Source organism: Haliaeetus albicilla, chromosome 9, assembly GCF_947461875.1.
Source record: "Haliaeetus albicilla chromosome 9, bHalAlb1.1, whole genome shotgun sequence".
Lineage (NCBI taxonomy): Eukaryota > Metazoa > Chordata > Aves > Accipitriformes > Accipitridae > Haliaeetus > Haliaeetus albicilla.
Window position 1 is genome coordinate 32,412,592 of NC_091491.1, and position 21,264 is coordinate 32,433,855.

The following is a 21,264-nucleotide window of genomic DNA, read 5'->3' on the forward strand; positions in this document are numbered from 1 at the left end:
GCCATTGCTGTAAGGTTAAACATGCTGGAGGTGTAAGTTCATCTGCTGGGTTGTACACTACAGCAGCAAGAATATGCACAGACTTGTGCTTCTGTCTGTTCCTCCTACAGGAAGTTGGAGGTTACACAGTCAGAGGGTGATAATTGCCTTAAAAGCACCATTGGTGAACATGACAGAGTTCCTGACAGAGCTAGAGCCCACAAATTTACTTTGTGTCAGAAATACCTAGTTTGTTTTCTCCTTTTGTTACAGCTCTCTGTGAATAAATGTTCTTCCTCTTGGATTTGAACTAAAAGTGTCATAAATGTCACAAAGCCAGCTATTTTTAGGTAATACGTTTGCATAGCAGAACATTCTGTAAGGCTTTTCTGTCCTTGTTTACCTCTGTGAGTCTTCCTTGCTAGCACATACATGCAACCCTGTGTACATTCAAGAGCGCAGCTTGGCTTTTATGGTTAGAGTTCATGAAAGCAGCACAGTAACAGAGCAAAATGCGATAGGACATAATGTAATAAACCATGACATTTAATTTTTAAAGCAACAAGGTTTTGCTTTATCTTGAAGATTAACTTTTTAATTTTTTTTAAGCAGGAATTTTTTTAGATTTTGTTTTTGAACTTTTTAATTACTGGAAGAGTCTACAAAAGAGTGTGTGTGGTTACTTCATTGTTCAAAATTCACAAATCAAGGTTTAGATAGAATGTTCTAGTCTAGGTTATTGAGTTTTGCCTGAGAATTGCAAGATTAAATTTTCTAGTGTGTTATGAAATATATCAAATTACCCAGTTACACCATTCAGTACTTTCCTTAGTATATAATTCCTTAAGAGAATTTCTATATTCCTTAACATATCAAGCAAAAACAGTCTGTAGTTAGGGCTGTCTTTAAATTAGTATCAGCTGGAGTTTTTTGTAACTGCAATACCTATTACCTTCTCAGCTAATTTAAAAAATGTTAAAATGCACTTTCAGGAGTTTTCTTCCTACATTCTTTTCCCAAGTTGTCTTTGTTGCCTGGAGGAAAGGTGAGGAGTTGGTGAAATTCTAGGTTCTGCAACAGGATCACTAGCTGTATTTGCTCAGCAAGTCCTGTGGTGCTTTGAGGGTAAGCCATGTACGGAGCGCTTGATGGGCTCTGTGCATAGCTCAAAACATCAGCTATGGTACAAGAGTTTTGAAGGGATTAAGGGAGCAGAGATTAATGCTGCTATAGCAGTTACGCACTTGGATGTGGGATGCATGTGTGCCTGGCTGTGTGAATGTCTGCAGGCAAATCGCTCTTGGGAGCAAAGCAGTAGCAATCATACTGCTTGAGCTGCAGAATACATTGTGGGGTCCTGCCTATATAGCACAAAACTAGCTTCCTTGTTCTGTTCTTGGACTCCCTAAAGCTTTCCAGGGGGCCACGTATGTAGAATTGAAGCTTGTTGACTAGCAGTGTTGCTGCTGTTAATTCTGGTTTTGCTGACTGTTTAGAAGCAGTCCACAGGACTGCAGACAGGATCGAAAGCACAGCTTGCTGGCTGTAGGACTTGGTATGGCTTTCTTCCCTCTTGGCTTAGTGCCTTACAAAAATTAGGCACTAGTTACGTATGTTGCGACTGATCATTTTCATGCCACTATATTAAATGATCAGAAAATGCTCTGGTGCTAGAGAATTGTTTCAAAACTATCTCTTCCTTTCTTCCCCTTCACAACTAGCAAGACAGTCAAAATAGTACAGTATAAAAACCTGAGACTTTTTTACGTCTTTTTTCTTTTTTAAGAATGGCCACCTCTTACAGGAGGCACTTTTAAGTAAAATGTTATTGTAAACATTTTGTATTGTAAACAATGTATGCATTGACTAAAGCTTGAGATGTTTGGAGACTGCAGTGTGGATGCAGGGCTCTACAAGAAGCTGTATTGTGAAATAGCAAGAAGAGAAGTGATGGACTGACTTGGCTGCTGTAATGTGTTTCTGTTCTCCCAGTCCTGATACTTTTGCCAGTGATCGTAGATAGCAAACTTACCTTATTGTTCATGTTTTATACTAAAAGTTCTTTATACTGAAGTGGTTTATAAAATCTTCATCATGGCTGTTGGAAAACAGCATTTAAGGTGCTTGTTATTTCTGATCAGCCTTTTTCTAAGACTATTACAGTGAGATGGAAAACACGATACATTTAAAGTGTTTTTAAAAATTGAAAGAATTATTTTTATCTTAATTTTTACCACTTTAGATTGTGAATTGATCTTTGTTTATATTGCAGAGTGAGATGATTGGTTTATGTAGTCAGCTTTATTTTTATATTGTTATGTGTTAGAGCAATGCTGCAGTGTACCTAAACACTTTATATACAAAATGAGGACGTAGATGTTTTATAGATATGACAAATCTGGTTAGGGAGAAGGCTTCAATGTGGGATACAGCAGTGCTTGAAAGCATGAACTAAAAAAGTTTAATGCTGTCATAGCAGTTGTTAAGTCCAGGGGAATAAGACCCATGAGTAAGTTGTGGGATGCTGGTTCCGCCTTGGTGCAATATTGTTGGGAAAAGGCTAAGGGTAGGAGAGGGAACAATGCAGCCTCTAGAGAGTCCTGAAAGGAAGATGTAGTCTTGGCTGATAAGTGTGGGCTACCCAAACATGGAGAGCTCTGCATGGCTTATGTTCAGTTCTTCATTTTAGGATGATGCAAGTTAAATACTAATGTTTCCTGCTTTTGTGTTCTTTGTGTTTACATAGCCTTTGATATTTTAAGGCTATATATTTGGTTTAAAGCAAACACAAATCAGATACTTGGATTTTGTTCCAGGAAGACTTGGACAGTTTGTTTTCTTTAACTCCTACAACCTACCTTTATGCACTAGGCAGATGGCAGATCTTCTGCGTAATTGAGTATCAGGCTAACAGTCACTCTAACGTGATCTGTACCAGTGACTTTTTCAGTGTATTAATTGTGAAGAAGAGGATTTTAGTGAAACATACCTGCTTGTTAATACTTGCGTAGGAAAGATTAAAAGGGTTTTGTTTACCCTCCAACCCATTTTATCTTTGTCTTATTCAGTCGTCCTGGGGGAGTAGAATGAGGGTCTGTATCAGTGAAAAGTTAATAGTAACAGAAATCTTATTATAATCAGAAGAAGCCTTAGACTTTGTGAAGTCTTTTCGAATTTGAAAATGCCTTTATCTGCAGGTCTGAATCTGGAAACAGAGCTGTGTGTCTTCACTAACCAAACTGTAGTATGTTGGAGAAGTCCCTTGGTATCTCTGGCAAAACTAATATAACTTCTAATGAAAATTGTAGCTGTACAATCAGATTGCACAAATACATTCATTGTTTCAAACAGTGCACTATGACATCTTGCATTAATTCTTTCCTTGCTTTTGTTTTATCTTTGTTCTAGACTATTTGTATGCATGAGATTTTACTTACTTTGGAAAATAGGGCTCAGAGCCTTATATCACTTGAGAGCTTTTGAAAATCTCAGCAAGTGTTTTAACTTCTTAATGTAAACTGGAATGTCTGCACAGATAAGTAAATTAATATGATTTGTTTAAATCTGAGGTAGTTTCTTCAGCCTAGCTTGTACCCTGCTGAAAACTCAACAGTATGCTTTCAGGAAGTCACTTGCTCCTTAGGGCCTAAAAATACTGCCTATAATGCCTATAATAAGCCTATAAGCTTTTATATAAAGATTTTCAGATCACTGAATCACAGCGTGCATGAGAAGAGGGAGAAAAACCAGTCTAGTATGTTCCTCCCCTGTCTAATTCCAGAAAAATATTTTCAGTTTCTCAGATTATACACACTAAGGCTTTTTAACTGAGTAACTAAACATTTTAAGCAGTGCTATTTATAACTAAATTGGTTGTCTGACCAAATCCCTGAATTTGCTTTAAAACTACTGTTCAGCAGCTGAAGTTTCGAATTAGGTCATCAAAAATGCTGAGATTCTTTCAGCCATTAAATGAAGTTGATGAATTTTTTTTATGGCAAAAACTTCCTGTTGGGTTTTATTAGGGAATATTGATGTGCATCTTGCAGAATAAAAGGCTCGTTGTGCAGGGTTTAACGAATTTGAAAATGAATTGCTATCACCTATCTAGTGCATTTGTAAAGAGGATCCTTCAGAGAGCAAGAGGCTTCTAATTTTTAAGAGCATGATGTTTTTCAGAAGTTGGAAAGGACCTCAATACCTGGATGCAAGGCATGTTAGATGTGGCTAGACAAATAGGGTTTGACATGAATTATTAAAAATAAGAGTAAAAATGGACATTTCAGCAAGCCATCTTGCCTATTTTTGTAACTAGCTTCCCATTTAAAAATGAAAAAGCTTCCTTTCCTGTTCTGCAGGGCAAAATCCTTTCTTTGCAACTGGGGAGAACAGTGTGTCTCATGGGAACAGATACTGACAGTAAACACCATGGTGTCAAACGCCAAAGCAAAAATATGGAAGTTACTTCTCTCCTGACTGTTGTTTTTGCCATGTTGATGGTTACCTAGAGAGCCAAAGGGGAAGTGAAACAAAGGACTGCTTCTTAGCGGTTGTACATAGGCATCTTTATCAATATGATGAAAGAAATCTAATGCTTCGTGGTAAGACTAAGTCAGTCCTGAGAACTGGCCAGAACTCTGGGACTCCTGGTTCCAGCTTGCAAGGCAAAGAGCCAGAAGAGCTCTGCCAAGCATCCTGCCTCTTTGGGCTATAGTGTCCCAGGTTGTTCAGTATGCCTTTACCAGGTTTAGTGTGCTTGCAATACTTTACCTTTTAAGGCTGATGTTACGTATGACAGCCTAGAAGAAAAATTTAGGGGACTAATGCTTTTGCTTTCTCATACCAGCTTGCAGTGCTGTGGATTTTTCCACAATAAGAAAATGGTGTAAGAAAATGACATTTTCTATGAAGCATCATAAAAAATCAGTGTGCCTCCTGTATGCTAGTGAACAGCTTTATAGCACCAGTCTCTCTTGTCAGTGCCTTCACTTCTGCTTAGCACTGGATTTTTTTAACTGTATTTTGATGCATCTGAAAATTGATGCTAGTATGGCCAGGTGTGATGTGGTAGGGAAGAGTTTTACACCCGGAGAATACAAGATAAGTGATGAATAAATTTTTCTGGCTGCCTACAAGTTTTCTGACAGAATCTGAACTAAAGGCTTATAGAACCCCAGATAGTTTGGGACTGGCTTCACTAAATGTGTTTTGTACCGCCACAGTTGACATTAGCTGAATTTCTTGCTTCTCTGTTTCTTAGGGTGGCTTGAAGGTTGGGATTTTGTTTGGTTGGTTTTGCTTGGTTTTGTCTGTTTGTTTTTGTTGTTTTGTTTGGTTTTTTTTAAGGTATTCCCTTTATTTGCATTTCAAGGCACTCATTCTGTTAGGCTTCAAACTCCATTATTTTCTTCTCTGCAAGACTGCTGAGGTGGATATATTTATAGGTAGTCCTTATGTCCATGTCTGTGCTGTAATTTTTAATTAGATAGGCAGCCAGAACACTGACTGAATATCTCGTAATGTATTTTAAATAATTAAACAACAAAAACCCCCATACTTGTCTATTGTTGTTCTAAAATGTATTTCTTCCCATAGTGCTTGTATGTTGCAGATCATCTTTGACTTTTGTCTATCTTGCTTCTCTAGTAGATTAAAAAGAAATTAAATATGCCAAATAAAAAATTCTGTGATAATGAGGAAAGTTGAACTAGGTAACTGTGTAAGTCTATTATTTTTATGTAGTATATAGAGGCAATAGAGCTGGCCAGGTGGTTGGTTTGGCATGGGCCAGATTCTGAAAGAATTGAGAGCGTTTCACTCCAGAGAAAGGAATGTCTTTTTTTTTTGGTTAAATGGAAAGTGCATGACCCCTTTCTCCTGTAAAAAGATCTTGTGTTCAGCTAGCAAGTGACTGCAAACCTTTTATCAATTATTATTTAGGCTGCTATCTTTATGAAGGAAGCCGGAAGCTATAAAAATACTCTCACTTTGCAGCCAGCGTGTAAAAATATATTTTATGTATTTGTGTTACTTAAAGATGATGCTCATGGATGTAGTCCTGAGCCTCCTGTCTCACTTGTTGGTACCACAAGAGCAATGTTGTCCTTAGTTACCATACAACAAACTTTTGCTTTCTTATAGTAGCTTGCAGTGACTCTTTATTTTCAGTCATGTCTTGCTAATGAAGGTAATGTCTTTGTTCACATCTGTTCTTGTAGATACAGTTGCTAAAACAAGATCTCTGCTGTCCGTTATGTTGTCTTTTTATTCCATAGTTCTGCATTTTCTTTTCATCTTTCTTCTCCCTCTGTCCTTATGCTTTCAAGGCTGTTACCTGAATTCTTAGCTTGTTTGCTTTTTCAGTGGACAAGCAATTTCTTCTTACACTTAGCGTGTTAAATGGAATGTGCATATTTTCTTGATTATATGTTTCTGTGTATGGAGAAATTTCCTTCTCTGTAGGAAGACTGGATTTTTTATTAGTCACTACTCCTTTTGACTGAGGTTTATTGTTGCTGACTAAATTCAGTAACTGGAATATGTTGTTTCTATTTATGGTTACTAAAACTGAGAAATCTATATGCTGACTTGACAAAATACATCTTTTCTGGGTGACGCTTTCTCAAGGATTGTTTCCTCTTGGTGGAGTCTAACCATTGATTACAAAGAGCCCTTGGAATTGTTCTCTGTGGGACACTTAGAGCAAATTACTCCTTGCATCATTGCTCATTGCAGACTGGCAGTTGTACAAGAACAGGCTCAGACTGAAGAGAACTAAGTTACCTCTTGCTCTTTCCAGGTCTTGTGAGCCAGCTGTGTTATTCCTGCTGGAAAGGGAAAATTTAAGTTGCTGCTGAAAGTAGATAGATGATTGCTGCCTGCTCTATGAGCGGTTTTTGTTTAATCAGCATGGATTTATTTAAGTAGCAAGAGAGTTTTCAAAAATGACTGCTTCTTGCTCTCTGGCTGCTGGGAAATAACCCCTCAAGAACAGTGTTGTGCCTATTTGCCTTTTGGTGTTATTCCTCATGAAGGCTGGTTCCTGCATTGCAAATGTTGCTTTTAATTTTTTTTTGCTGTGATCGCTCTGTGCATAGATGTGATTGCACTTTCACCTGGTTCCAAAGTACCTGCTTTAGGTTAAATGAGATACTAGTCTGTGACATTTTCAGCTATGTACCTGGAAGTTTGGGGTTTTTTTGGATTTGTTTTATTCTTACTTCCTCTCCCCTTGAGCTTCAAAGGAATCTAGGTCTTATTAAAGGCTTTTGGTTCTCAAATATTTTTAGATGTAGGCATCTTTTGCAGCTATAGCAATCCATGAATTCTGGCTTTTAACTACAGGATCCTGTTAAACAAATTCTGATTAATGAAAGAGGAGTAAGACCAGCTAGAGCTTATTGTAAATTAAGTGGCTAGTGACTATCACCAGAAAGGGGAGGAAGGAGACAACTTACTGTAAGTACCACAGAAGTATTTGTAATGCTTTCTCCTGGAACTCTCTGGCAGTTGTTATGTTAGGCTCTGTTTTGAACTTGCATATGTTTTAAATTAAATCTATATGAATAAATGTTGGAAGGACATGTTATCTTCAGTACTTCCCTTTCTGCAGATGAAAAAAATCTAAGCCTTTTGCTCTACATAATTTTAGTGTGTAACTAAAGAGTTCTGAAAACAAAAATGAAGCCTAAGCTGAAAATTTTACTTTAAAGGGAAACTATCGAAAAAAATGGTGAGCTGGCTGCTTGCTGTAAGAACTCCAGTACTTTGGGGAAATCCGATTTCCCTTCCCAAAGAGGGGTGGTCTGGAACTGTCAGAAGCTCCTCATTTCCCAGATGATAGACTCTGGTAGCTTTTACAGATTGTGAGGAACAATTCTTTCTATTAATTTTGTGTTCTGATGGAAGGCTTGAGCATGTTCGAGAGTGCAGATTGGGACCTGTAATCTTATGCCATCAGTCCAATGAAATTACTTTGAGCTAAGCTAAACTGCGAATGTATGCAGGTCTAGATAGTAACGTTGTCTCTGCTGTCTCTTATTTTCAAGTGAAATAGCTATTCTATCTGTGACTTTTCTACTTTGTGTGAACTATATTGGATGAGGGAAGGCTTTTACTGAAGTTCCAGTGGTCATAAAAAGGGAAGTTTGTTCATGTAAATTAAAGGTATGTTCCAGGCACTGCCTGTCCTGTTTTACTCTCGATCATTGATGTGATATTGTCCTATTTTGGTTAAATGCTCTCATTTTCTTAGTATGAAAAGAACAAAGAGCAGTTTTCTGTGGAAAATCTGACAATACCAGGCTTATGTGTATGTGAGAATGATGGAGATGAAATTCAGGTGGGTAAGACATCCTGCCCACCCCACAGTAAAACCACAAAGGGATAATTTCAGCACAAGGAATTTTTCCTTACCCTGCTAAGAACCAGTTTTACCCCTTGTGCAATGCGCACATATGCCTTTTGGTCTCTGGAGCAAGTGATTCTGCTTGTGATATACATACCCTCAGAGAACAAGAAAAGCTCGTACTTGGATATGCAGTCTGAGCAGAGGAACGTATCTGTAGGAGGCAATGCCGTGAGCTTGTGTGCTGTTTTGTTCATACAGAGTAAAGGTGGATTTAAATTAAAACTAGCAAGCTTGTATCCCCCTGCTAATTTCATTGTAGAGCATCAATCTACAGAGTGTGCTGTCTTCTTGCTAGAGCGAATGTTAAAGTCGTGTTTGTACAGAGACGCTTTTCTTATAAAAATGTACTTTGGAGAGGCTGAAGATGATGAGAACTGAAGTCAGATACTCAAACTGATTTAGCTTTTATTTGTTTTCTTCTACCTGTAGGCTACAGCTCTACATTAGTCATTTATCATGGAATGGAGTTGTGGTTGCTGCCATGGGGTTGGGGGTAAAGTAGAGGAGACATTGGAAGAGAGGAATTAATATGAATTTATAAGATATTGCTTGCATAAATAACAGGAAACAATAGTATTTATACCCTCTTATAGCACAGTGACCTAGAATAATACATACAGTAATACTATGATATGGACAGGGCTGCCATTCCATTATACGTAGCTGACTTGTTCTTCTGTTTTATCAACTTCATTCTCTGTGAGCAGCAATGTATCCAGCAGAATGGCCGATGATGCTTGGATGGGTGAGCTCCTCAGCCTCATTGGGCTCTGGTACATAATGGGGTTAATCCCATTTCTCATCCCATGCATGACAAAGAGCTTGGAATTTTCTGCCACAGAGCTTCTGAAAGAGATCCTGCTGGAGCATTTCCGAAGGGTCTCGATAGGCTTTGTGGTCCGATAGTTGCAAGTGATATACCTGCTGAAAGCCTCCCTAAATGTTTTGTTGAAGAGCGTATAGACAAGAGGGTTTACTCCTGAAGATACATATCCTATCCAAACAAATATCTCCATTAGCTTTTGAAAAACCTCCTTGTTGCAGGAGTTGCACAGAACTGAACTTATGTTTGTTATGAAGAATGGGCACCACATCAACAAGAAAAGAAAAAAGACAATCCCCAGAACTTTTGATGCCCTTTGTTCGTTGGTTATTGTTTGCATGGACTTCCTCCCAATCGTAGACGTTCTGCAGATAGGCATGTCATAAGACAAAGTCTTGTCCTTTCTGGAGCCATTTAGCATGGCCACCTTTTCTGGTGAGGAGGCGGGCGTTGTGTCACGCTGAAATACTGTGGACACTGTTGACCAAGTGAAACGCTGAGGTGGTTTGTTGATCAAGTAGGCCTTCTTGCGTAGCACTTGGATTGTCAGAAAATAAGTGACTATCATGATGGCGAGGGGAATAAAGAACGCAGCCACTGACCCATACAGAATGAAGTCATGAAAACGATCGGGCATCAGGACACATGTGATGTTTGTAGAGTTGCCATTTCCCTCCTCAATGCCTCTGATAGGGATCGGAATAGCAATGCCTACAGGAGAAAAAACAAGTACTTCAGCATATGGTAATCACTTGCAATCTCTTTTTTGGGCCTGAAGCCTCAGCGTCTCTAAAGAAGGTAGTTCCTGAGCTCTGGAGCAGGCACAGGGTGATGGAGAGAACGTGAATTGTTGAGAGCATCACGTGGGTAATTGGGCAAAGAGTACTTTGTGAGACTTGGCAAACTCAGCTTTATCAGAGTGCCCTTTCTAAGGAGATTGGGCCTAACCCTTAGTGATTGAGGAAGTGGTATAAAGTTGCCAACTTCTCAAGTGTAAAACACATGAATTGCTTTGACTCTAGTTGTTAGAATTAGTATGGCTTTTCCTCCAGTGAAATGTGTTTCCCTAATGCCATCTGCTTTTTTCCTCCTCTGGGGTAACCTTTGCACTTTTTGAAGGACAGTTCTGTAAATACATAAAACTTGTCTTTCCCTCTTATCTTAACCACAACAAGTGACTGGACATAGACAGCTGATTTTTTTCACCCTGCTTGACTTCTTTCATATATACAAGTAGTTAAATAGATGCCAGAATTATGCAGTGTGTGTTTGAGATGGATTTGTTGTTTAAAGTCTCCTGCATATTTAAAAGTGTTTAAATGAGGCTAGCTAGCTCTGTAATTCACCACTCGTTAAAAAAAAAAATTTAGCAGTCTTGTCTTTTAAATGAATTTTTTATAACCACTGCTGACTGTATAAATTACAGTCAGCACTTCATGTGCCAGCAGTCTGACATTACAACAAAAACAACAGGTTCCTTGCTGTCTGGTGAAGGTTATTTGTGCTATGTTTCCTGATACCACTTAATGAGATCTAGGGATTTACTCTATTCCTCTGCTACTCTGCTTACTGAAGTAGGTTGAAGGCAGCAAGAGCAAAATGGTTTACCCTTCAGCCATTTGATATCTTTCTTAATAAGAGGCACACCTTCAGATACAGCAAACATTTAAAATGAGGATTGAACCAAATTAACCTTTGATTTGGAGAACCCTGGCTCAGCTGCAGAGTACTTTTGTGTTAGATAAAAAAGAAATGAAAAAGTACAGCACTGATTAATACCAATAAATCAGGCATTAAAAGGTCAACTTGTAAGTGTCTTGTCATGTTAACAGCTTCCTTTTTTTTGTGATAAAGATAGCATCTTTTCTCCTATCATCACAGCTCTTCCAGAATTTTTTTAAAGTTGGAATTTTTGGATTTAGGCATGTATGCCTCGGCCAAGAAGGTGGATATAACCATTCTCCTAGGCATCATTGGCCTTAATAATCCAGAATAATTTTGTTCTTTCTCTTGCATACACTTGCACTATGCCTGTGGCTGCCTGCAGTGTGCATTCAGTTATTTGAATTAAATCTTTTCACCTCCTTAGCTCATTTAACAGATTTATTTTTTAAGCATTAAAGACAGGTGAGGTGACACATGCACGTCACTGAGGTGCTAATAACACAAAAGTTTATACATTGGCATCCTTTATAGAAACTGTTTGGGGTTTGGTGGGTTTTGGGGGGTTGGGGTTTTTGGGGGTGGGGGTGTTGGTTTTGTGGGGTTTTGGTTTGGGGTTTTTTTTGCTTAGAAGTTAGCCTTTCTATATGCTATATTGCCAGTGCATCTCAGTCTTCAGTGTGAATGTTACCAGCCACTCATTTATCTTACGATCTTTGATGTAAGTAATTAACCTTTTTTTACTTGCTTCATGGGACAATTGTAAGGCACAGATTTTAGCAGCATCTACTTAAGGCTTAAAATGGTGTTTGGGACAGAATATACTACCACAGGAACATGAAATCTTCTTTTCCAGGAGACATGCTATGCATGCAGATATTGTCTTTTGATTTTTGGACTTTTAGGACCATGAAGAAGAGCGATGATTATCCCTACCCAATCTTGCTCTTTCTAGTAAGCCTGATAAGGAGTAGTGGTTCAGGCAGATTTTAATGATGTAGCTATTTATGATCCAAGAGGTGGACTTAAGCCAGCCCAGGTGTTAGGGTCTGCTAATCAATAGTACTTGGCCAAATTTTCCATTCTGCCCAGCTTTCACCTATTGTTTTGGACATGAAAAGCTTCTGCATTCCTTTTCCAGTCTCCCGAGTCTCACATACCTATTGAAATGAGCCAAACCACGATGATTTTGATGATTGTTGTAGCCCATGAATTGTACTGACTAGCCTGGATTGGCTTTTTAATTGCAATATAGCGGTCTAGTGAGATGGCACAGAGGTGCATGATGGAAGCTGTGGAAAAGACGACGTCAAGGAACAGCCAGATAGGACACAAGGCAGTTGGAAAAGGCCAGGCATTGTCTGAAAGAGAACAGAAAACTCATTAGAATCTAAGCTTTTTGAGAGTTTTCAGTGTGTGGTTTTTCCCTTGGCATCAGTACATCTGAGAATTTCATACTACTACAGGAACTGAGTTTCACCACTGCCTCAGCTGAATTCTGTCTTACGTTTTAGTTAGCTCCTAACTGGCATGTTGCTGCCATCATATTGATCAGGCTGTTTGTGTATCATAAGCTTTTCCCTGTCTTTTTGTCCTTTTTGGATCATAAGCTCTTTGTGGCAAGGACTCTGGATAAAAGAGTTTTAAAATAATGGGCCATGACTGTGCTTGGTCTTAGTGCCCTGCTGTTACATGATTTTCAGCTATGTCTCCTTCATAGTCCTAAGGTTCAAGGTTGTATTAAATGGAGGAGATAATGGGTCATAACCAATGTATTAGTCAATCATTGCAGAACCATGGTTGAATCTTAGTGGTGATCTTGAAGAATCTAGTTCACACAGTTTTAAAATTAGTTTACTGTGTCACTTGACCAGATACAGTTGAGCACTAATGTGGCAAAGCAGGGCTCTTCTGTCTCAGTAATGATTTTGTAAAAATTGAAGGGCTTTCATGTGTGTGTCTTTTTTTTTTTTTTTTTTTTCCTTCTTCCTCCCCCCCTCCCGAGCGATGGCTTGGATTTTAAGTCTGGCATGCTGTTTCTTACAGTAGATATCTGTCTTTAATGTTAATCTTTATAGCAAACATAGGGTCTGTCAACTGCATTGTGTCCAAGATAAAGGTTTTGTAGTGTTCAACTTTCCAAAAGGCTTGTATTTTTGAGAGCTGGGTCTCCCCTATCAATGTTTACAGTACCAAACTGAATGAACTTTAATGAAACTCTGATTATTTTTTTCTTAACTGCTTTATTTTCACTCACAGGTAGTTTGTATTGCAATCCAGCGCTAGCAGCGTTCAATTTGAGGTGCACCTTAGTGTTGTGTGTCTATAAGAATGTTCTGTAGTCCTAGGGAAGAATGTGTGAATGCAAAAGTTTTTCCTATTTCTAATGGTAGAAGTTGATCTACTAAATATATTCTTCTTCCTTACAAAATTCAGCTGTACTCTTATCAGTAGGCACATCAATAGTATTGCCAGAGAAGTCAGTTTTTCGTTGAATGATGCTTAAGGAAATAAAAAGACATTTCTAACAAATCAGATTGGTTTTAATTTCCTTGCTCTGAATAAATATATCTGCATGCTGAGAATAGGCATTACAATAGTCCAGCTCATTTGGCAGTGTTATCAATGTGGTAATGTTGCAGTAGGTTGATTAAAACATTTTTTCATAATGTGACTGATAGACAGAAATGATAATGGTGCTGTCTTGACTTGAATTTTAAACTCCAGAGGATGGAAAATTTTATAAAGTCAGACATAGCACATACTTGTCTGCACTCTTACCTATGTTGGGAAACCTCGTCTTTTAAACAAAGAGAAGGGATGGCTGGAGCCCTGAACTGAACTTCACCCATCCCCAAAGCAGTGGACTCCAGGTGAGAATGATGTAGGCAGTGAGGCAGAAGGGAAAGAGGTGAACTATTTTCAAATCATTAACCAGTAAATTTTAGTATCTAGCTGCATATTTCCTAAAATAGATATCATGGTTGAAATTATGCCTCAAAAAATTATTCTGTCAGGCAGGTATGAGAAAGTTGTAATTAGTATATTGTGAAACGCTTACTCCTATTTAATCTTTCTGTCTACGCTTTCAGCTGGCAGTAAGGTATGGTGCCTTTCAGAAGAAAAAAAAAAAAGGAAAACCAAAATGTCTTGTGGGTCATGTAAGCAGCTGTAAAAAAAAAAAAAAGAGAAAGAGAGAGAAAAATACAGTTAAAAGAAATAATTGATTTGATGAGCTTTAAATGTTTTTGCTCACTCCAGAAAAATAAGACTACTTCTTTTGACTCTGTGATGAAGGATTAGTTCAGATAAAACATGGACAATGGAAAAGTGTGTTCTACATCATGAAGGATTGCAGATAACACAGCTGGATTTCAAGTGAGCAGCTAATACTTCTGTTGGAAAGTACTTACATGCTGCTCCCTGGATTATAACTACTTTGTTTTCTGGAGAATTGCAGTGTGATAAATTGTTTCCTTTTGTAGTTAATTTACTCTTTGCAGAAGAAAACCCTCAAATATTTTGCAACAGAAGGCTCTTTTCCTTCTTTTAAATATAGATGCATTTAAACAGCTATCTGATGCGAAGCAACCTTGTACATTTTTATGTGTTGTAAGAGCTTTTGTTAGTTGATAAATGCAACTGAACAGAGAAAGCTTCGTCTTTATTTTTGTCTTGTTTTGAACTGGGTGCAGAAGGCAGTAAGTTATCACATTCACCATTATAGCATTGTGTACTATTATATTTGTGTGTATGAGATGATGTTTTTTATCCAAACAAAATCAGAGTAGACTTTCAATGTAGTAGGTGATAAGAATTGAAGAATATGGTTATTATTTAAACAAAACAAATACTGTGAAACTGATAAGAAGAGTCAGTTGTCTAGGATTCATACTGTGGTGTATTTTGCTTTTACTTATTTTGATTTGTTGGTTACACCTGTGTTAGAAGCTCTGTGTCTAGTGTTTGGGGGACTGCTCTGGGCTGAGATTTTGTGCTTTCCTGGTGGTGTGTATCACTGTTGGCCTATTCTGTTAGTTTGGAAGTAGGGAAAAGATGGAATATTAATTTCCCCTCAGGATTCAGAAAGCATCTCTGACCCTTGAATGTGATGGTGACGTGCTTGTTAGTTGCCCTGCTTTATAATTCAGACTGAAGGTAAAATGAGTAAGTCCTGCCAAGCGATATGAAGCCACTGCAGGTCATGGTTAGTTTGGGTTGTTACAAGTTCTGATTCTCCTAGTACAGATGCACACTTTTGGGGCAGACCAGAGCATTTCTTTTTTAAATGCCTAGGTTACCTGACAAATGTGCCTGCCTGAAAACTTGTCTGGTTTCTGCAACTGTCAGGTCGTATAAGGTAAAAAGATATTCCTCCTTCCTACAAACCTTGCCTCGGATCCTCCCAGCATTGCAGCAGTCCTGCTGTTGCAGATTATTTTCCTTATTTTGAGACAATACAAGATAAAATGCATTTTTTAAGATTTGTCTTGCACCTTAAGAGAAGATGAGCTTTTACCCCAACTGTCTACCCTTGATTTATCTTTATTTAAGAAAAGCTTTATTTATAGGAAATACCTTGGAAATGTGTAATCCTTAAGAAGGGCTGCTCTTGCTATAAGCCAAAAGGTTTTTTGAAAGCTTGTGAGAAGGCACTGCTTCTGTACACATGTAAGCATGATTAAGAGAGATCTTTAAATAGATTTGGAAACTGTTTGTTGTTCTGCTGTAAGGGCTGCTGAAATGTGTTGCCTGTAAAGGATTTCGTTATAGGATTTTTGTTACAGGCTGCTGAAACATGTTGCCCGTAAAGGATTTTGTTGCTGTTAGATAAGGATGCTTTTACTGAGGTGGAAATCTGGTATTTTTAATCACTAGCTGACTTAAGCCTAGGCTTCAATCTTCAAATTGGTGTGCGAGCATCTGTAGCCTGCGTGTGTGGTGTTCACCCTCGTGTCAGTATTCAGCTTCGTGGACTGCATAGGCCTGGCGTTTCCAGGCTGCTGTCTTGCTGTTTCACCCCCATGGCTGTCTGCCTTTTATTTTTTCTCTGCTACAATTACAGCTTCAACAGTAGCTGTTCACTGTCATGTAGTTTTTTTAATTTAGCCAAAGTATTATTTTTTTTTTTAGTTGCTTTGTGAGCAATAAACCTTTATCATCTTATCTTTAAATTTGCGTTTTTAGAAAGTAGCCCTCAATTAAAGCAGTTTTCTCTGGTAGTTTGCATGGGCAGGAAGGGAAGATGTGCTGTGGTTCGTCATCAGTAATGTGGGAAAATTAAGACAGCGATTGCTTGTGCTAGATTTTAAAAATAATGGTTTACAGCCTAGGACAATCAGCATTCAGATTTTTAAGTGGATGAATGTCAGGAATAGAGAATATATTTTAAAAGGTGGTACGTGCACTGTCTCCAAGTAACCCATTGCCCACCAAGCCATGGACAACAGACTTCTTCCTGCTGCAGGCTTTGCAAATGAGAGGATCTCTCAAGTTTATTTGCTAATTTCACCATCTGATAAATAGCAACGTTTTTGCTTTCCTTCAGTAGTTCTGAGTGTTAGAAATTTGGATAACTCTTTTGAAAGCTAGATTTCAGAGAATGCAATTACTTCCTAACATGCCCTCCTTTTTTTTTTTTGAAGAAATGAGAAGAATTTAGCAAGCAGTAAAAGCAATGAACTGTTTGTATATTCTGACTTTTGCACTCCTAAATTAAAATTGCAGTGTATATTTGTACCAGAGTACATTTCGGTTGCTCTGCTGAGAATAAATAATCTGCTACTCATGGTATTATACCTGTGAGCGAGTTACAGATTTATTTATTTTTAAAAGGGGTAGCTCTTTATTACAGAGACAGTCTACTTCTGAAGATTTTTCTGTAAGCATACCGTCAGGGTATGGAGCCAATGTCTGTAGTAGGTTTTGAATTTGAACACTCTGTGACACATTAGTTTTTACAGTCAGCATCATTTAATATGACTGTACTTTAGTTTACACCTTTTCCCTCAGATAGTCTCCACATAATTAGATATCAGTCCCAAATCAGAAGCATAATATTTATATATTCTGTATCTAGAGGCTGCACCCAGCTATTTCATTATTATGGAAACAGTCCTGTGTGGAAGTGCCAGGAGGCTGGATTTAATCGGCTCTCTGGCTATCAATGATTATTCTATGTTCAAGTAGTTATCTGGCTAATGTAACTTCAAGATTTAGACTTGTTATGTATTTAAATGTCTGTTCTAGCTTCATTCCAGTAACTCCTTGTGTTTTGCTCATGCTTTGAACTTCTATAAACACCTCAGCATCTTCTCCCAATGGGTGAAGAGGCAAAGCAGTTTTTCTGGTTGGCTGCCAAAGAGAGATTTGTATGCAAGAAATTTCAGTTTTAACCACTGCTATGTGAAAGGCTGGTCGCAGTCTTACTTAGTTAATTATAACTAATTTTGCTACTTTCTTGTCAATTTTCTGCAATGTGAAAGATGCTTTTGTTTGACTTTTAATTTAAGATTCCTAGCATGCTTTAAACTGTTGTAAGCAGGGCTTAGCTACTGGATTAATTGAGAGATTAGGGAGCAATGGTCCCTTTATAAAGTTAAAAAGAAAAGATTTATTAGTCTAGCAAAATTAAAATAATCGTAAAAAAAATCCAAAACACAAAAACTCCACCACCACCAAAAACCAACTCCACAAAATCCAGAACTTGCCTTCCCTTTGTATTGATGGCTAGTGCAATACTAGTACTTCTTGTGGTTAGTAGTTTTATTTTTATTATTAATGAGACCTTTGGCAGGACCTAAGCAGTTACAGTATCTGTGTGTAAGTATGTATATACGTATCTGTTTCTTGCCACTACACACACATGTGCACATACATGACATGCAAAGGTTTTTTATAAGTGACTGTGTTTTTTTCAAGTTAGAAATCACTGTCCTGGTCATGTACATTCATTTTTCTTTTTAGAAACGTTGCTTGAAAAAAGACTATTTTATGATCTCAACACTGAATTCTGACCTCCAATTCATATCTGTTTAGGGCGAAGCAGTCTGTAATATACAGAAATTCAATCTCAAGGCGTTTAGTGAATAAGCGCATTTGTTAATCAAGTGATACCAGTCTTCTGCAGCAAACAAAAGCTACTGATGGCCTTTCTGAAATAAAGTTTATGATTGTGTTTGCTTGTTGCTCAGGCAACTCTTGGAGATCTAGCATAGGAAAAATGAAATCCTGCAGCCTTTCATTATCTAGGGCTTAGTGGTATCTATACCTTAACGATAATTGTGTAAATCCGTAAGTTTCTTGGAAAACCCATCTTGTTGATTCCCCCCCCCCATTTGTATGATACAAAAATAGGCCATTTAAAATGTATTCTTAAAGAAACTTTAGGAGTAAAAGAAAGAGACTTCCCCATGGAGCTGCCTCTGATTAGTTGTCAAAAGTAATATCTGAAATAAAGCTGGGCATGAGAGAATATGAAAAAGCCATGCTTGTTCTGTAATGACTAACCAGAAAGAAAATGTCACACCCAATGTATGTTCATATAAAAAATACCTATTTTATTCCATATGAACCAGACCAAATGATAATCTGAGTCTCAAATATTAGATACACGGATTCAGGCTTCCTTGGCTTGACAGATGAGTTAATTCTTTGGGACATTTTACGAACCTGCTGCTTTCCCTAGGGTGGGAGAAAATCAGTTTCTCTGAAACTGGTACTGATAAAGTTTGTTCTTACTGATGGTGCTAGGGATCATCTCTGACTGCTCGTGGAGCTTGGAGTCAATACTAAGGTGAAATCAGGTGCCTGACTCCTAGAAAGTTCAAAACCTGTTCAGTGTACTGAACAGATACCTAGTCTTCATTTCACTTTTTTTAATAGAAGACTGCCTCCAATTAGTGTAATATCCAGTAGAATAGATACCAACATGGTGCTGATGTTGTTAAAAGTAATATTAAACTGTACAAAATGTAGTTTCCCATGTCCAGCTCCAATTTAGTGTCAGTTCTAAGTCTCGGGTGATTTTTGAATGGTTTGTTTCAAAGGAAAGAATATCAACAGTGGGTATATTTCCCATAAAGACATTAAGCTATATTAAGGTGAGAGGGAGAGAAGATTTAGCAGCCCTCATCTGAGTGATTTTTAAAATTGTGATGGTGGAAAGCAAACAGTTTTTCTGTTTAAATTAGACCTCCCCAAATTGTACCCCATATGCTAGTCTGATGAAACAAAAATGTTGTACTTACCAAATAATATTATGAGAAGGGCAATCGGCATCACAAACAGACCCACGAGCAAATCTGCCACTGCCAAGGACGTCAAAAAGTAGTTGGTAGCATATTGCAACTTCTTCTCCAGAGACACTGCCAGTATGACAAGTATGTTCCCCCCAATGGTGGGGATTATCACCAGGAGGATCAGTAAAGCTGCCCAACGCACTTGCACTTTGTTTCCTTGTTCGTCACTTGAGTAGTCCTGCTTGGGTTCTCCTGTTACTGAGAGAGGTGACAAAGATCCATTGCCAACTCCAGACCCGTTCAAAAAATTTAACGGATAGGACATTTTTGTGTCCAGCAGAACGTATTCAGGAGCTGTGTTTTGCACAGGAATTGTGTATGGTGTAAGAGTTCACTGTTCCTCTCTGGTCCAGGATGGTCCTGAAGAAAGGCCAGCATGGTCAGTATGGTAAACTGGTCATCTGCTATTTTGAGATACTGTAACCATGTCCCAACTGGTATCCAGTTTTTTTTTTTCCTGTGCCTTGCTGGGCGCAATTAGGTCTTAAAAATGGAAGTCCTGTCTTGTGTCCATCTCTGGTTGATAGGGTTCAGTGGTCTGGTCTCCCCTTCATATGGAGGTTCAGGTTTCAGAAGATTATAGGAGACAATTCAGTAGCTGTGAAAAGTAAGCAGTGCATTAGCTTCCCTTTTTTTTTTTTTTTTTGTCTTACTACAGCAGTGAAAAGCGATAGATGAATTGGGATGCCAAATTGTTCCCTTTAGATACAGTGTACGTAGATTTGCTCTTTGTAAGTACAAACTGATGGAAAGGCAGATGCTCGCGTTGTGTGTATGCAACTCCTCCTCTCCCGAGTGTCTAGTCTCCAGCAGCGTGTGCGTAGGCAGACGGCAGTTCCCATATTTCCCCTTATTAAGAATCCTATTTCTCCACAGAGGGTCACCCCAAAAATATCTTAAGAAATAAAGTATGAGGTTTCCGTTTTAACGTCTACAGTTCCTAATTTATCAGGTGAGGGGCAGGAAGCTGTAGACAATAAAACACTGGTGACAGTCTCAAGGGGACAGTAAAGATTTATGGAACTGAGACATCTAAATTTACCCATTACTTGGGGGGGTGGGTGAGTAAACCGCTTGTTTTTGTAATCTGAGAAGGGCTTTTATTAAGCACAGCCTTTTCTCTCCCTCTCTCTTTCTCTGTCTCTCTCAACTCTGCTGAAGACTTAACACTTACATTTCCCCCTTCAAGCAGAGACTAAAACACTTGTCACGGCATTAAGCTGAACAAACGCTCAGTTACTGAGAAGATTCGATGTGTTGCAATTTTCAGGTGAAGAAAGCCTTACCTCTTTCTCTTGAATTTTAGTAGAGTCCACTTTGCATCCAGGAAGATCCTTTGTAATTTTCGTTTTCATCACATGGTGGATTTTAAGATAAGATTTTTCACTGCTTTCTGGAAAGCAAGTTGTTCGCTTTGGTTTGGTTTTTATTATTTTTCTAAAGCTTGTCTCTTTGCATGCTTTTGTTATGCACTTCGTTTCTTCTAACACCAAGATTAAGAATTTCTATTTTGGGAAAACGGTATTTCTTACGCAGGTATTTTCTCCAGCTCTTGAATGGAGGAGAAGAATCATTCTTGCCATATTTAAAAAAGATAGAAATAAGGTTGTGTTCTTTTTTTTGCTGTCCTTTCTCTTCCATTCTTTTGACGATTTTACTCAAGTGATTAGCAGATTGTATGTGCAGTTTTCTCTTTGTTTGTTAGCAAAGCTTGCAGTCTGCTGCTACCCTTGTTTGTTGATTGAGTCATTCTAGTGTATCCAGCTCCAGTGCTTGAAAAGCAAGGAAGTAAATGTGGGGGTTTGGCTGGAAAAGAGCCAGAGAGGGTTAATTGATTCAGTGTTCCAGTACTATAATGTGTGCTCCTTGTAGCTGTATCAGGATGTGCAGATCCTGTAAACCAATGTTGTAGCTATATGCACCATAGTCTGTGTATGCCTGCGCGCTCGCTCTCGCTTGCTTACTCCCTGGACTGAAGCACAGTTAACCCTAAAAAGTTCTGCTGCCCTGTAAATACTCCAATTTTTTTCTTGACTAATTTTATAAAATTATTGTCTAGCACACTATTTTAAGTGTGTGCGCTGTTACTT

The 21,264-nt window shown here is 38.2% G+C and overlaps 2 protein-coding genes across 3 annotated transcripts in view; one reads left to right on the forward strand and one right to left on the reverse strand.

Moving 5' to 3' along the window:
* Nucleotides 1–21,264, forward strand: part of PSMD1 (proteasome 26S subunit, non-ATPase 1) — a 74,355-nt gene that overhangs the window by 19,656 nt on the left and 33,435 nt on the right. The gene's annotated exons all lie outside the window — the stretch shown is intronic.
* HTR2B (5-hydroxytryptamine receptor 2B) lies at nucleotides 8,783–21,084 on the reverse strand. 2 transcript variants are annotated; one of them, XM_009917213.2, is made up of 4 exons: nucleotides 20,461–21,082; nucleotides 19,124–19,772; nucleotides 12,035–12,235; nucleotides 8,783–9,923 (listed from the first exon to the last, which is right to left on the reverse strand). In XM_009917213.2, exons 2-4 carry the CDS (start codon nucleotides 19,437–19,439, stop codon nucleotides 9,043–9,045), a joined length of 1,398 nt encoding a protein of 465 aa, XP_009915515.1. In that variant the 5' UTR covers nucleotides 19,440–19,772; nucleotides 20,461–21,082; the 3' UTR covers nucleotides 8,783–9,042. The 2 variants fall into 2 exon arrangements, with proteins under 2 accessions (XP_009915515.1, XP_069648589.1); XM_069792488.1 differs by lacking the exon at nucleotides 12,035–12,235 and having other exon boundaries at nucleotides 19,124–21,084.